This window comes from Mastomys coucha, unplaced genomic scaffold, assembly GCF_008632895.1.
Source record: "Mastomys coucha isolate ucsf_1 unplaced genomic scaffold, UCSF_Mcou_1 pScaffold22, whole genome shotgun sequence".
In the NCBI taxonomy this organism is placed as follows: domain Eukaryota; kingdom Metazoa; phylum Chordata; class Mammalia; order Rodentia; family Muridae; genus Mastomys; species Mastomys coucha.
Window position 1 is genome coordinate 166,448,381 of NW_022196905.1, and position 13,326 is coordinate 166,461,706.

Here is a 13,326-nt window from a genome sequence, read left to right on the forward strand (position 1 = left end):
GGGGGGGGGGGGGGGACAGAGACAGAGACAGAGACAGAAAGAAAATGTATCCTCGCACAGAGGGAGAAAGAGTCTGAGAGAATGTATCCTCACAGCCTCCCCACCCCACAGAGAAGAGAGACAGAGACAGAGAGAAAATGTATCTTCACAGCCTCCCCCACCACAGAGAGAGAAAGAGAGACAGAGACAGAAAGAAAATGTATCCTCACACAGAGACAGAGACAGAGAAAATGTATCTTCAGCCACTAGCCACAGACAGAGAGAGAGAGAGAGAGAGAGAGAGTGCTCAAGTCAATAGCCATAACCACACAGAAAGAGAGAGACTTAAAGTGAACCTGCCTTTTCAAATTAACATCTTTCCCACAAATCTGCAGGGCCCTCAAACATTTTTATCAGTAATACCAAATTCTCCTCTCCAAAGTAGGATTGGAGATTCTAGGTCAAGTGTAATTGTGACATATCTGTACTATGCCAAGCAGGTTTATAAGCAGTGGGTTCTGCCTGCCTGGGGTTCTACCAAAAGGAAAGGGAAAGGTCATGCTAATGTGAGTTAAACGATGAAAAATCTCATTACAGGAACAATGTATCAAAGGGAAAAGAAAAACATATTTAGAAGCGGAGTTGAGTTTGTCCTACAATATAACTTGTTTTGTAGTGATTTTTTTTTAACTTTTGTTTTTTGGGTTTTTTTTTAACTTACTAAGATAAGATAAAAGTAACAAATCCAAACATAACAGCACAGCTTAAAACTGACACTAGCTCTCAGAGGGCAGAGGCAGGCAGAGCGCTTGTGAAGCCAGCCAGGGGTAGAAAAAGAAACCTTGTATCAAAAAGGAAAAGGAAAGAAGGAAGGAAAAAGGGAGGGAGGGAGGGAGAAAAGAGGCAGAGAAGAGGGTGGTGACTGCACAAGCCACGTGATTTCCTCAGGCTAGCTCCCTTAATATCAGTCTTGGGAGTTGCCATACAAAGTAGCAAGTTTCCTCTTGACATCCTCATAAATGTCATTACAGCTTGTGCTCATCCATCCCTGTCCTCCTTCCTCACTCTTAAAAGATGGGTGGCGGGCTAGAGAGATGGCTCAGCGATTAATAGCACTGACTGCTCTTCCAAAGGTCCTGAGTTCAAATCCCAGCAACCACATGGTGGCTCACAACCATCCTTAACAAGATCTGACGCCCTCTTCTGGTGCATCTGAAGACAGCTACAGTGTACTTATGTACAATAATAAATACATCTTTAAAAGAAAAAAGTTTTAAAAAAAAAAGTGGATGGCAAGACAGGAGGTTGAGAAAGCAGGAAGACCAGTGAATCTGGGCGGGGTTAGAGGGTGACATGAAAGGTGGAGATTATCAAAATACACTTTAAATTTCTCAAAAATTAAAAATACCACAATGCCCCATATATGATCACCTTGAGGAAATTAATCAACTAAAACAGACCCCACCTCCCATCACAAAATGAAAATGATCTCTGAGCACACAAACAAGGCAGGGAGTGATCCAGCCTTATTAGCTCGGTCCACGTTCGAGGCTTCAGAGATGCCTGAGTAAGCACAGTTGTTGCAGTGCTAGGAAGAGGCAGTACTCAAGAGCTAGACTGGCTCCAAGGTGCTAGGGCATACCCAGTACTAGGTTAACAAGGAAGAGGAGGGGTCCTGAGGCTAACTCCGTCCCGGGTTTATGTCTCTCACCATCATACACTTTTACGTTTATGAAATCACCTGGGACCTTCTACAGTAAACCATAATGTTTAATAACATATAAATTAATATATGCCAGACATGGTGCGGCATACCTTTAATCCCAGCACTCGGGAGGCATAGGGAGGCCAGCCTGGTCTACATAGTAAGTTTCAGGGCAACCAGAGCTACATAGTGAGACGCTCTCTTGAAAAAACAAAACAAGCAAAAGGAGAACAGATTCGAAACCAAATTTGGTAAAGCAAAATATAAAACCAGTTTTCAAGACCAGAAATTTTGTACCTATCAACTTGGGATGTTTTCATTTACTGCTGAGAAGTCTGGAAACCAACATGTCTTTAAGGCTAAAAGACAACATCTTTTATAACACAGATACATCAATTCTAATCTGTTCTTTCCAAATTGCAAAATTAGCCTTGATGTTCAGCAACAGAGAAACAAATAAAGAAAAAGCAGTACACATTCACAGGGGAATCCCATTCAGCCACCAAGAATAAAATGGACCCTCAGCAGGAAATGGGGTAGTAGCACTGGCAGCTACCATGTCGACTAAAATGTATTTTCTCTCACATATATGTGACATGAAAGTAGAGGCAGGATTACGGGAGGGGGAACATGAGAAGATAATGAGCTAAGTGAAAACAGTATCCTGAGAAACACACATGACACTGTCCTAAGGAAACCCATGATCTTACATACTAATTTTTAATTAATTTTAAAACTCTGCAGGCATCTGAAGATGAGGTTGGTATGGACCTAAGTTCCTATGATTATATCTACTTCATTTTCCAATTATTCACCATGAGTGAGTTTTCAAATGCATCTTCTTAGAATATCAATGTTTCTAAATCATTTTCATCTACATATTGTATTTACTATCTTACACAAGAAAAAAAATCAAGAGGTTTCAAATATCTGATTTCCTTATATTTGTTGACCCCGGAGTTGGGTTTGTTGTTGTTGTTGTTGTTTTAATCATTTGAATCCACTACTCAGAAATTATTCTGTACTTATTCTGGACACAATATTACAAACAACAGTTTAAAACCCTTCTCAAACCAGCTCAGCTCCCAACATGGCTAATGGGCGGATGTTCCAGTTCAGGCTTTAAACATCCTGTATTCCAAAAAACTCAGCTGATTTTGGAAGATCATTCACTTCAGGAAATTCGAGTTGACTCACGGCACCATTGCCAACACCTCAAAACCTGGCTCCTGCTTGCTCTCTCAACTCTCCTAGAGTCCAGCCCCCATTGGGTTTTAACTGAAAATTTGATGGTCACACTCCTTAGAAATCTTCATACCCCAAACCAACCTACAGGGTGACTGTGACTCCCTAGCTTGGCACAGATCTCATCCATGGTGCCAGTCCACCTGGCTTTCCCTTCCAGGACCATCTAATCTCACCACACATTAACACATTCACCCTTTCCTAACAGGATTTTTTTCTTTCATAATCACTTACCCTTGGAGGGGGTAAAATAAAGCTTAAAATGTTTATAAAGGATTCCTCCACCCTTTTATGTTGAAATTTTCTCACCCTTTTAGCTCAGTTCAAAAATCACATTCTCAAAATAAGGACAAAAAAAAAAACTTCAACATTTCTCCTATATCTTAGTCCACATGGTTACCCTTTAGATCCACCAAGCGCATCAGGAATGTGTTCACCTGGAGTCTGATGAATGCTGGATAGATTTTCAAAGTGAATACTCATGCCTAAGTGAGCAGCTGGCCCATTGCAACAGCAATTGAAGAACATAAGGATATTCCATTCACTTTTATGCCCATGTGTACACAAACATATACATAGGCTAAAAATATAATCTGGTTTTTACTGGCAAACACAATAAGTTAGAGATTACTAACATTTCAGGTCCTTTATAGCAGTAACGTTAACTATAACAGCACAGAAAAGGTAATTTTCATCAGAAACGTCCTGGAAGCATCCCATTCAAAATTTATCAGTATTTTGAACTCCAAGATCTCCACACAGGAGGACGCTAACATAATTTAAAAGGAGAAAGCCAAAGACAAGAAACTGTAATTAGTTTCGGGAAGGTCAGCGGTCTTGAACGCAAATCTACACTCATCACCTTTGAAGGCAACAATTTTGTAAAGCCTTCTATTGTCCATAGTCTTCCTGGCTCTAGTAGAGATAGATAACTCAGGCATGCAAACACTAATTTAACACAAAGGATGAAATAAGTAACTTATTTCCAGGGGGGTGGGGGGGAACTAGTGTGTTCCCATTCAGTTTCGTCATCTACAATATAAATATCTTACATATTTACGGGAAGTTCCACAATTCAGATGTACTGGCCGACAGTAATTTAATTCTTTCCGATAATCCCCTGGGTTAAACAGAGCAGAGATTCTTTGTCCAGATTTAGTTTGACTGAACAACCGGCTCTCGAAATGTAGCATTTCGTTTATTTTATTATTTTAAGTATTCTTACTAACAACAACACAAAAAAAAAAATGGCCCAAGAAAAACCCGCCCTCTGCTCTATCCGGATCCCTGTGGACCCACCGATGAGTCGTCCAAGAGAGTGCGAACGTCAAACCCCAAATCCTGATAGACTGAAGCAAAAGTTCCATCTCCCAGCCCAGAGCTGGTGACAGCCACTCCACCCGCAAGCCCTAGCTGCAGCCTGGGAGCAGCGAGCGCACAGCCACAGTGCAGCCGGCCGTCGGGCTCCGGGCTCCGGGTCAGCGGTGACAGCGGCGCCGGAGCCCAGGGTCCGCCTCGCTGCCCGCACCACCGGGCACTCCCACAGCACGGCCCCCCTCCAACACCCACCTGGCCGCCGGGCATCGAGGACTGGGCCCAGCAAGCCACACACCAGCAGCCACCTTAATCGTAGAGAGGCAAGGGGCGAGAGCGCGCGCGGCCCCATAGCGAGGGCTTCGGCAGGTTCCGCTCAACGCGCGGCCGCCGCCTCCGCCCCTTCGGTCATCCTCGCCACCCCGCGGGGGCCCCCGGGCTGGCGGGGCGCGCGCCCGCGGCGAGCACGCGCGCGGCACTGACGCAGCACCCACCCACACACACACACACACACACACACACACCCCGCCCTTCTCCCCCGCTCGCTCCCGCCGCTCGCGATCCCGCGGCCAGAGGCTGACGTAGGGAAAACACCGTCGGCGGTGCGAGACGAGCCAACCCCTCCGCCGCCGCTCCGCTTCGCGCCCGCGCGTCCCGCCCCTCCGCCCGCGCAGCGGGTAAAGGGGGAGGTGGGCGGAGCCTGGGCGGGGCTAAGGGAAGCTCCACCCTCCCTCCCCTCCGCCTCTCAGTTCTGCAGAGGGAAGGGTCTGCTGGAGGGCGGGGCGAGGCCAGGCCCCGCCCTTCCTCTGGCCGCTTCTGATTGGCCGCCGCTGCGGGTGGAGCGTCGAGCTGCGCACGGGTTGGCTGTGTAGCGGAGGGTTGCGTGCCGACGTAGAGAGGCCTGACAGCGCGGGGCTCCGGTCGGCCGTGGCGGCCTGGCTTTGTTTTGAGGCCGGGTCTCTAGGACCGGCCCGGGAAGATGGTGCTGGGCGGCTGCCCTGTTAGTTACCTATTGCTGTGCGGCCAGGCGGCCTTGCTGTTGGGGAACCTGCTGCTGCTGCACTGTGTCTCTCGGAGCCACTCGTTTAATGCTACGGCCGAACTGGATCTCACACCCTCAGGCGCCGCTCACCTCGACGGTCCCGCCGCCTCGAGCTGGGAATACAGCGACCCCAACTCTCCAGTCATCCTTTGCTCTTACCTGTAAGCTGCCGGGAAGTGGGAGCGGACCTAGAGGGGATCGAGCCGGGGATAGCTGGTGGTTGTGGGAACGGAAGGCTGCTTCCACCTGGGGGAGGTGATTCCGGGATTGGTGCCTCTCGGTTGCTCTGCCGCAGAAGCAATTAAACTGTCTTAGTGGTAGATACTAAGAAGGAGTAATGTAGGCTATAGAAACCTTTCGCCTCCTGCACCCTTTCTCCTGCCTTGGTCACAGGATGAGTTCAAGGCCAATCAGCCAGACTGGGTAATTTGTCTCAAATTTAAAAAAAAAAATTGAAGGGTTGGAGATGTAGCTCAAAGGTAGATAGCACCTCTAGCGTATACAGTTCCCAGTACAGAAGGAGGAACAGGTATTAAAAGAGGAACGAAAATAGGATTGCGTGCGGCCACATAGCAGTCGGCAAAAGGCATTGATGATGGTCTTACTGATTTGCAGACCCGACGAGTTTGTAGATTGTGATGCCCCAGTGGATCACGTTGGAAATGCAACTGCATCCCAGGAGCTTGGTTATGGTTGTCTCAAGGTGAGGTTTTTGTTCGTTGTACAGGCACCTTCATGGGAAACATGGCTGGGTGCTGTTACAGAAGATCGTAAGGGCATAAGGAGACACATTTTTTTTTTTTTTTTTAGAATTTCATCAACCGTATAACTGTTGCTGGAAACATGACCAAAGGTTTTAATGGCTGAATAGCACATTTGCTTTCCTCAGGAACCAACAGTGTCTGCCCATGCTGCCCAAGTGCAAAGACCAACCTGTATTGGCTCCTTTGACCATTGAAACTAACAAATTAAAGCCAAGGCATCAGCTCTGCTTTCAAAGCAAGCCTTTTCTTAAAAGAGCAACAGCAACAACAACAACAAACAAAAAGGCCATGCACTTTGTAAAGCTGGCTGAATTGGGCTTTCTTGGTTATACACACACTTGGAGCAAGTTCCTCATGCAGGTGACAAGCAGGTTGCACCATGTCCGTTGGAAGTAGCTAGGCTCTGTCGGTTATGATTTTGTTTGAGAATAAAACACTCCAGAGAAGCATTTGGTAGCAGGGGCCTCTCAGCCTGGAGAGAAGCCAGTAGTATATATCCTTAAAGCGAGTGCACCCAACCTGGTCTCTCAAAACCCAGTGAAATTTGGTTTGGTTTGGTTTGAGTTTGAGTTTTGTTGTGCTGGTGGGTTATTTGTTTGTTTTATTTGCTTGTTTGTCTGTCTGTCTGTGAAAAGGTCTCACAATAGCCTAAGCTAGCCTTAAAGCCAGGATCCCCTGCTTGAGCCTTCTAGTGCTGAGATGCAGGTTTACATCACTGGGCCCAGCTCATACTTAAGGAATTATGCTACCACCTTTGCACTGTGGACTCAACACTATGTTATAATACAGGGCTGAGTTGTAAGAAAATGATATTTTGCTACCTCAGACACAGAGGAATAAGCTTTGTAACTCCACAACCAAGGGACAGCTCTTAAAGTAAAGAGACATTTTAAATACCGTGAAATGTTGTCCTATTGGTAATTGGTAAAAGTCTAACTAGCATTACATTACATAGCGGTAACTTAGTTGTGAGTACTTTAATTAAAAGCTGAATGTATCCTATCACAAGATTCAAAGTCTCCCTCAGCCACGCTGAGGAACACAAGGGAAATGATAGGAAAGCAATAATAAGGTACGAGGGAGACTGACTGCATGGCTCTGCTTTCTCTGTTGGGTAGAACTCTGATTCTAAACATTTTTACTGGAGCTAACCTTACACTGGGGTAGACTATGCAAACCTGTCACCATGTGTGGCTTAAGTCCTCAACCTGATGATAGGCTGAATTATTTTCTGATCTTATTCTTTTACAGTAAATATGCAACAGAGGTTTTGATACTCACTGACATGTCAATTCCCATTCCAAAACCGCTACATTATTATGTGCCTGTTAATCTAAGATACTCAAGCCATTGTGTACATCTCTGCAGCTTGTCTATGTTTCACTGTATACTGAAGAAGCCAGTCGAGAAGAAGAAAGGTTTACTTAAAGCAGTATTCACTTAGGATGGACTGCTAAGTCTCTTGAAGCATCTCTGAATCCCATGCTTTTGACAACTTTATCCACTCTTGCTAGAATTAGTACAGAACTGAAGCAGCTTCTACTGGTGAACATGAATGTATGCTTCTGTTACTTTCTCCACAGTTTGGGGGTCAGGCCTACAGTGATGTGCAACACACTGCAGTCCAGTGCAGAGCCCTGGAGGGAATTGAGTGTGCCAGCCCCAGGACCTTCCTACGAGAGAATAAGCCTTGTATAAAGTAAGCATTGCTTTGTTCTTGTACTGTGTATGTGGTGTATGCTGGGATTTGAACCCAATGCACTTGTTAAGCAAAGGCTCTGATAATGAGCTACACTCCACCTCAAACTAAGGGTTCCTTTGAAAGGGGTACTTGGCTAGACGTACCAGTTGGTGGTGTGACTTTTTCTTTGAAGTATTAAAGACTGCATATGCTCCCTCCTATGTGCGGCCCACTGAGTGAGGCACTGTGATTGCAACAACTAGGAGGAGAAGTTGTGGGTTTAGGTCTTTCGATCTGCCCCTCATTCTGAGCTTGCAGGCACTGGGCCAAATGATGCAGCCTCAAAACTCTCAAGTGGCAAGCACCCTGTGAAAATCACCTGGTCCTAAAGAAAGGTGGCGTAAACTACCAAAATATTCAGAATCAACTTAGGGTGCTAGCGAACAAAAGCCACCTTGGTGATGCGTAGTGATTACTCCAGCTGCAGCTAAGTGTTTTCACAGAGACATAAAAGCTCATCAGCCGATAAAGGGGCAGACCCCTCTGCTACCACCATCTTTTATGCAGTGATCCATTCCAACTCTGCGAAACACTCTGTTGGAGTGAGTTAGTTAGTTGTTAGTTTGTTTCTTTCTTTCTTTGTTTTAATATATGTGTATTTGTGAGTATAGGTTTGTGCATGTTGACCGAAGGGCCTGTAAAGGCCAATGCAGGGTGTCTGATCTGTGAGTCACTTGGTGTCAGTGCTGGTGATCCTGGCTCCTCTGCAAGAGAACTCCAAAAGTGCTCTCACCCACTGAGCCATCTCTCTAGGCCCCCTTTTATTCTTAAAAGTCCCTTCATATCTTAGCAAGTATGTTTTTGAGACCCTAGACCAGTGATTCTCAACCTGTGGATCATGATCTCTCTGGGGGACTTAGAGGGCGGGGGGTCACGTATCAAATATCATGTATATCAGATATTTATATTACAATTCATAGCAGTAACAAAATTACAGTTAAAATGTAGCAATGAAAGTAATCTTATGGTTGGGAGGTCACTACAACATGAGGAGCTGTCTTAATGGGTGAAAGGAATAGGAAGTGTTGAAGTTTGGTCTTTTGCTATGCATTGTAATGCTAAGTACTGGCCCCAAGGCTCAGAGACTCCCAGAGAATCTGCATGTACAATGTGGCCTTGCTCCTTAATTTAAAACCGTTGGTTAAATAAAGATGCCAGCAGCCAGAAGCTGGGCAGGAGAGACCCAGGCAGGGTCTGGGGTTCCCAGACTTGGGGGCAGAGAACCATGAGAAAAGATGGAGAGAGGAGAAGATGCCATGCGGTGAGAACCTTGAAATCATGGCCATGCGGGCTGGCCTGCTGGAGCTATGTGCAGCCCAAGCAGGACATAGCAAATCAGATTGTGCAGCCCCTGGCAGGGAACTAGACATAATAGCACAGAAGGTAGATGTCTGCCCAGCTTTAATGCTTTTTAAGGCGTATTTTAAATAATAAAAGCTGTGTGCCTTTTATCCAAGAACTGAATGATCAAAGGTAGGGTAGAAGCCCCTGATTGAGATTAAATATTTTCTACCACAGGAAGTTCTAGACCAACTAGAGATAGGGTGGTGCTTCCAAGAGAATATTATACTATAGTTAACTTTGTTTGTTTGTTGTATATTTCTGGCTGGGGAAAGATCTGCACATTCCACGACTAGAAAACTCTGGTGTTATCAAAGGACCTAGTCAGGCGCATGCGAATTAATATCCTGAGCCATCTGGTGGTAGCTACCGCAGGAGACTACTCCTTTGCCTTAATCATGCCAGGGTCAAGTGTCAAGCCACTGAGGCTCACACTTAAAGCTGCTGAAATTATTCAAGTAGCCAACCCTAAATTGCTTATCTGTCCTGCCTTGGCTTTTCTGCAAAAGCTCCAACAAAGTTGTGACTTGGACCTACCCTATACTCCTGTCTTCTGACCACAGTGTTCTCAGGCCTCCCAGCAGGGCAAGAGCCAGCCTCCTCTCTAGGACCCATGAATGCAATAAGCTATTTGTTTGGCTTCTTTACCCCAGTCTCCTTTTTGGCCCCACCACCCAGCCCCAAGTAGGCACACCTGACCGAATGCATCAGGAAAGAACCCGACCATGACTTGAGGCCTTTGCGCCAGCCTGCCATTGCTGCACTTCCATTATGTTACATTCAGTTTTCATCTCCCTCCCTTTCCTCAGGTACACTGGACACTACTTCATAACCACTCTTCTCTACTCCTTCTTCCTGGGATGCTTCGGAGTCGACCGCTTCTGTCTGGGACACACTGGAACAGCGGTTGGGAAGCTGCTAACACTTGGAGGACTGGGGATCTGGTGGTTCGTGGATCTCATTTTGCTCATCACTGGGGGGCTGATGCCTAGCGATGGCAGCAACTGGTGCACTGTCTACTAACCCTGCTGCTGCCCTGTGCCAGTGAGGAAGGCGAGTGCTTGGCTGCCAAGGTAATTACTACAAGCTCTGAATTCTCCTCTGAACACCACCGTCCTCTCTAGGAGGAAGGAGCAACCAAGTTTTTCACCCCAAATCTTAACCTTGCTAACCAGAGTGACAAGCAGTATTGTGGAGTCCAGTCGTACCCTTCCTCACATAGAGAATCTCAAAGATCAAAGATGGTGACTTCTCTCCAGAGATCATCGTCAGTGATGTTTCCTTGTGACTGGATCTTCAGTTGTTTGGAGCAGGGGGACCCAACAGGATAAACCAAGTGAGTGTTTATCCATTCACAGCCTTTCATGACCCTAAATTTCCATGCACAGATCAGAAGCTGCACCAATGTGAAGTCTTCAGGTGATATAGAAATGACTGTGGATTTTAATACACACCAAAATTCTGACTGAGAATTTAAATTGCAGAATAAAGTTTTAAAACCTAGCCTGCTGTGTGAGTATTTCAGTAGAGAGTGAGACTCAAAAGTGTTTTTGCTGAAGGGTAAGCATTGAAAATGACACAGTTATGGTTTGACTATGAGATGCTCCACACCACTCCCACAGTCTCAGGTATTGGGGGCTTGGTTGCCAGCCGACGGGCTCTTAGAATGTGAGTGGATCCTGAGCACTGATCTGATCAGTGAGTTATGGTACTGTTACTGGAAGGTGATAAAGAGTGAGGCCTAGTTGGAGGAAGTAGGTTACCAGGGAATGGGGTCACCGTGAGGCTACAACTTGCCCTGGCTCTTCCTGTACACTTTGAGATGAAAAGTCTGGTCTACCACACACTTACACCGTGATGTTCTGCCCAAGCCATGGAGCCAGCCAACCACTGACTGAGCCTTCTAAGCCTGTGGCCAAAATAGAGCCTGCCTCCTTGAGCCGTCTGTGGGGTACTTGGTCATAACAGTGTGAGTCTAATACAACTACCCTACGGAGCCCGCTGGACCGTCGTAATGTTCTAGAGGCCGTAACTTCCTCTTTCAATTATGCCTTGAAAGCCAACAGTGGTAGACATGTACGAGTTAACAGTTGTCCTACCTAAGAGTAGTATTTTCCAACTTATGGACCCGACATTTCAGAGGCCGATTCAAAAAGACTTTATAAGCTATCATACACTTCATTAATACCAGCACTCAGAAAGCAGGGGCAGGTAGATAGATGTCTTATGAGCTAGAAGCCACCTGGTCTACATCGTTAGACCATGTCTTCAAAAAGGAAAACAAAAAGATCATACACAAGTAATTATAATACTTCTGCACAATTCAAATGAGAAACCCCATGCCTTTGGAAAGAAAACTAAGAAAAATGTATGCCTACTTAAAAGACGCTGCTAGGGTCAAGTCAGGATGTTTTAGGGGAGTGGGGAGAAAACACACGCTCTCCTTACAGGCACGACAGGAGAAGGTTTTGTAGTATCAGAGACAGTCAAGCTTCTGCATTCCCAAGACACTGCGAAGAAAAGGAAATGTTCCTGAAGAATAGCGGTGGCTTTGAAATCTAAGTAAAAAAAAAAGAACTATTAAGTATAACAAAAATGACAGGTCAGACTGAGAGACCTGGTCTTCCACTAGCCACAGGTTCTAGAGATGGTGGACCTACTCCACGTTCATCCCCACAGTCACTGACAGGAAGACCAACAGTTCCGGTACAGTGAGACCTGGAAACACATTTTGTAGAACCCTTCTTAAAAGTCTGCCTCAGCAGCCCAGGTTAATATTACTGTTCCCATGTTACCAGAGGTGACAACTGTAAACACTTAAAAACCATGATAATCTCAACCCTGCTTACAAAATAACGATTGGAAGTCTCAATTCCTAATTTCTGTACACTTAGGCAATCTTTTTAGATTAATCGTGAAGAAACTACACCTTGAAAATAGACACCTCATGCTTCACATAGGCTTTAAGGAGACCCAGGGATGCCATATTAAAAAAAAAAAAAAAAGTCTGGAAGGCTCAATGACGAGCCTTGCCTAACATGCACTGGTCCCTAGTTTGATCCCCAGCACCCTCTCAAGTCTGGAAACTAAAATTAAAATCTTGCCCAAAATAAGCTAAGCCATTAGCAGGTCCTACCACAGCTTACTATGTAAAATCTTTAAGTGTTTGTAAGCTTCATTAAAAAAAAGAGCCTAAGTAAAAGGTCTGTAAATGGTTTGAAAAATTATTTTAATAGAAGATATTCTCAAAAACACTAGAGGTCCAAATTGTTTGTACTGCTAAAATGACCATACTCCTGTGTGGGAGTCTGATATCATCAATTCTAATCTGTCTTATAGTTGATGACCTTACTATACACAAACCCTGGCCCAAAGTGGATATAACCTGGGAAATTCAGTATACAAAGGGGTATTTAAAATGTGATTGCCTCTTTACTCCAGATTCAGGTTCTTGATATTTGGTAGGTAGATTATTTGTACACGTGTGTGACATATTGGTTTGTGACTGTGTAGAAGGTAACTAAAGTGTCCTGTCAAAATTTAGTTAGGAATTGCTTGCTTTCCAGTTCTTACTGTCTTCAATTTTTATCAGATCACCATAGCTGTTTCCACTTGATTTAGGAAGGTTTTTGCAGCAGAAGAGCACTCTCAACTTCAGGATCCATGAGAGAGAGAGAGTGAGGGAGAGAGAGAGAGGGAGAGAGAGAGAGAGAGAGAGAGAGAGAGAGAGAGAGAGTGTTGATGTGTGCATGCAAACATACTTCGGCATTTAAAGCATCCATTTTTCTTGATATCCGGAAGACCTTGCTACCTCTGGCACTTCTTCAATAGAAACCAGGTAATATAACTAACTGGTTTTGCTAGCCAGTTTCTCAAAGTAAGATACTTAATTGATTATTTCAGGTGTGACTGTCAGAAACAAGGTTTGACTTCCACGAAGCACAATGATGGAGAGAAAGTCATTGTCCTTAACAGCTTCAATGACATCAGTTGTGGTGGTGACAGGTTGCCCATTTATGCTGACAATTACATCATGGTCTCTCAACCCCGAGCTGAGAAAGAAAAAGAAAAGATGGTGAAGCCAGGAGCGGTGGTGCACACCTTTAATCCCAGCATTCGGGAGGCAGAGGCAGGTGAATCTCTGTAGTTAGAGGCTAGCCTGGTCTACAAATGAGCTCCAGGACAGCTAGGGCTA

At 45.3% G+C, this 13,326-nt stretch overlaps 3 protein-coding genes across 3 annotated transcripts in view; 1 reads left to right on the forward strand and 2 right to left on the reverse strand.

The window, feature by feature from the left end:
• The window catches only part of Adam9 (ADAM metallopeptidase domain 9), a 65,024-nt gene extending 60,135 nt beyond the window's left edge, over positions 1-4,889 (reverse strand). Inside the window, exon 1 of the mRNA XM_031339325.1 lies at positions 4,499-4,889. Coding sequence (XP_031195185.1) covers positions 4,499-4,595 — 97 coding nt within the window. The 5' untranslated portion in view covers positions 4,596-4,889. The remainder of the gene's footprint in view (positions 1-4,498) is intronic.
• A 191-nt stretch (positions 4,890-5,080) lies between these two features.
• On the forward strand, positions 5,081-10,634 carry Tm2d2 (TM2 domain containing 2). The gene is made up of 4 exons (XM_031339332.1): positions 5,081-5,446; positions 5,901-5,988; positions 7,633-7,748; positions 9,941-10,634. The coding sequence occupies exons 1-4, from the start codon at positions 5,223-5,225 to the stop codon at positions 10,152-10,154; spliced, it is 642 nt and encodes a 213-aa protein (XP_031195192.1). The 5' UTR covers positions 5,081-5,222; the 3' UTR covers positions 10,155-10,634.
• A 1,709-nt stretch (positions 10,635-12,343) lies between these two features.
• The window catches only part of Htra4 (HtrA serine peptidase 4), a 14,296-nt gene continuing 13,313 nt past the window's right edge, over positions 12,344-13,326 (reverse strand). Inside the window, exon 9 of the mRNA XM_031339331.1 lies at positions 12,344-13,183. Coding sequence (XP_031195191.1) covers positions 13,018-13,183 — 166 coding nt within the window. The 3' untranslated portion in view covers positions 12,344-13,017. The remainder of the gene's footprint in view (positions 13,184-13,326) is intronic.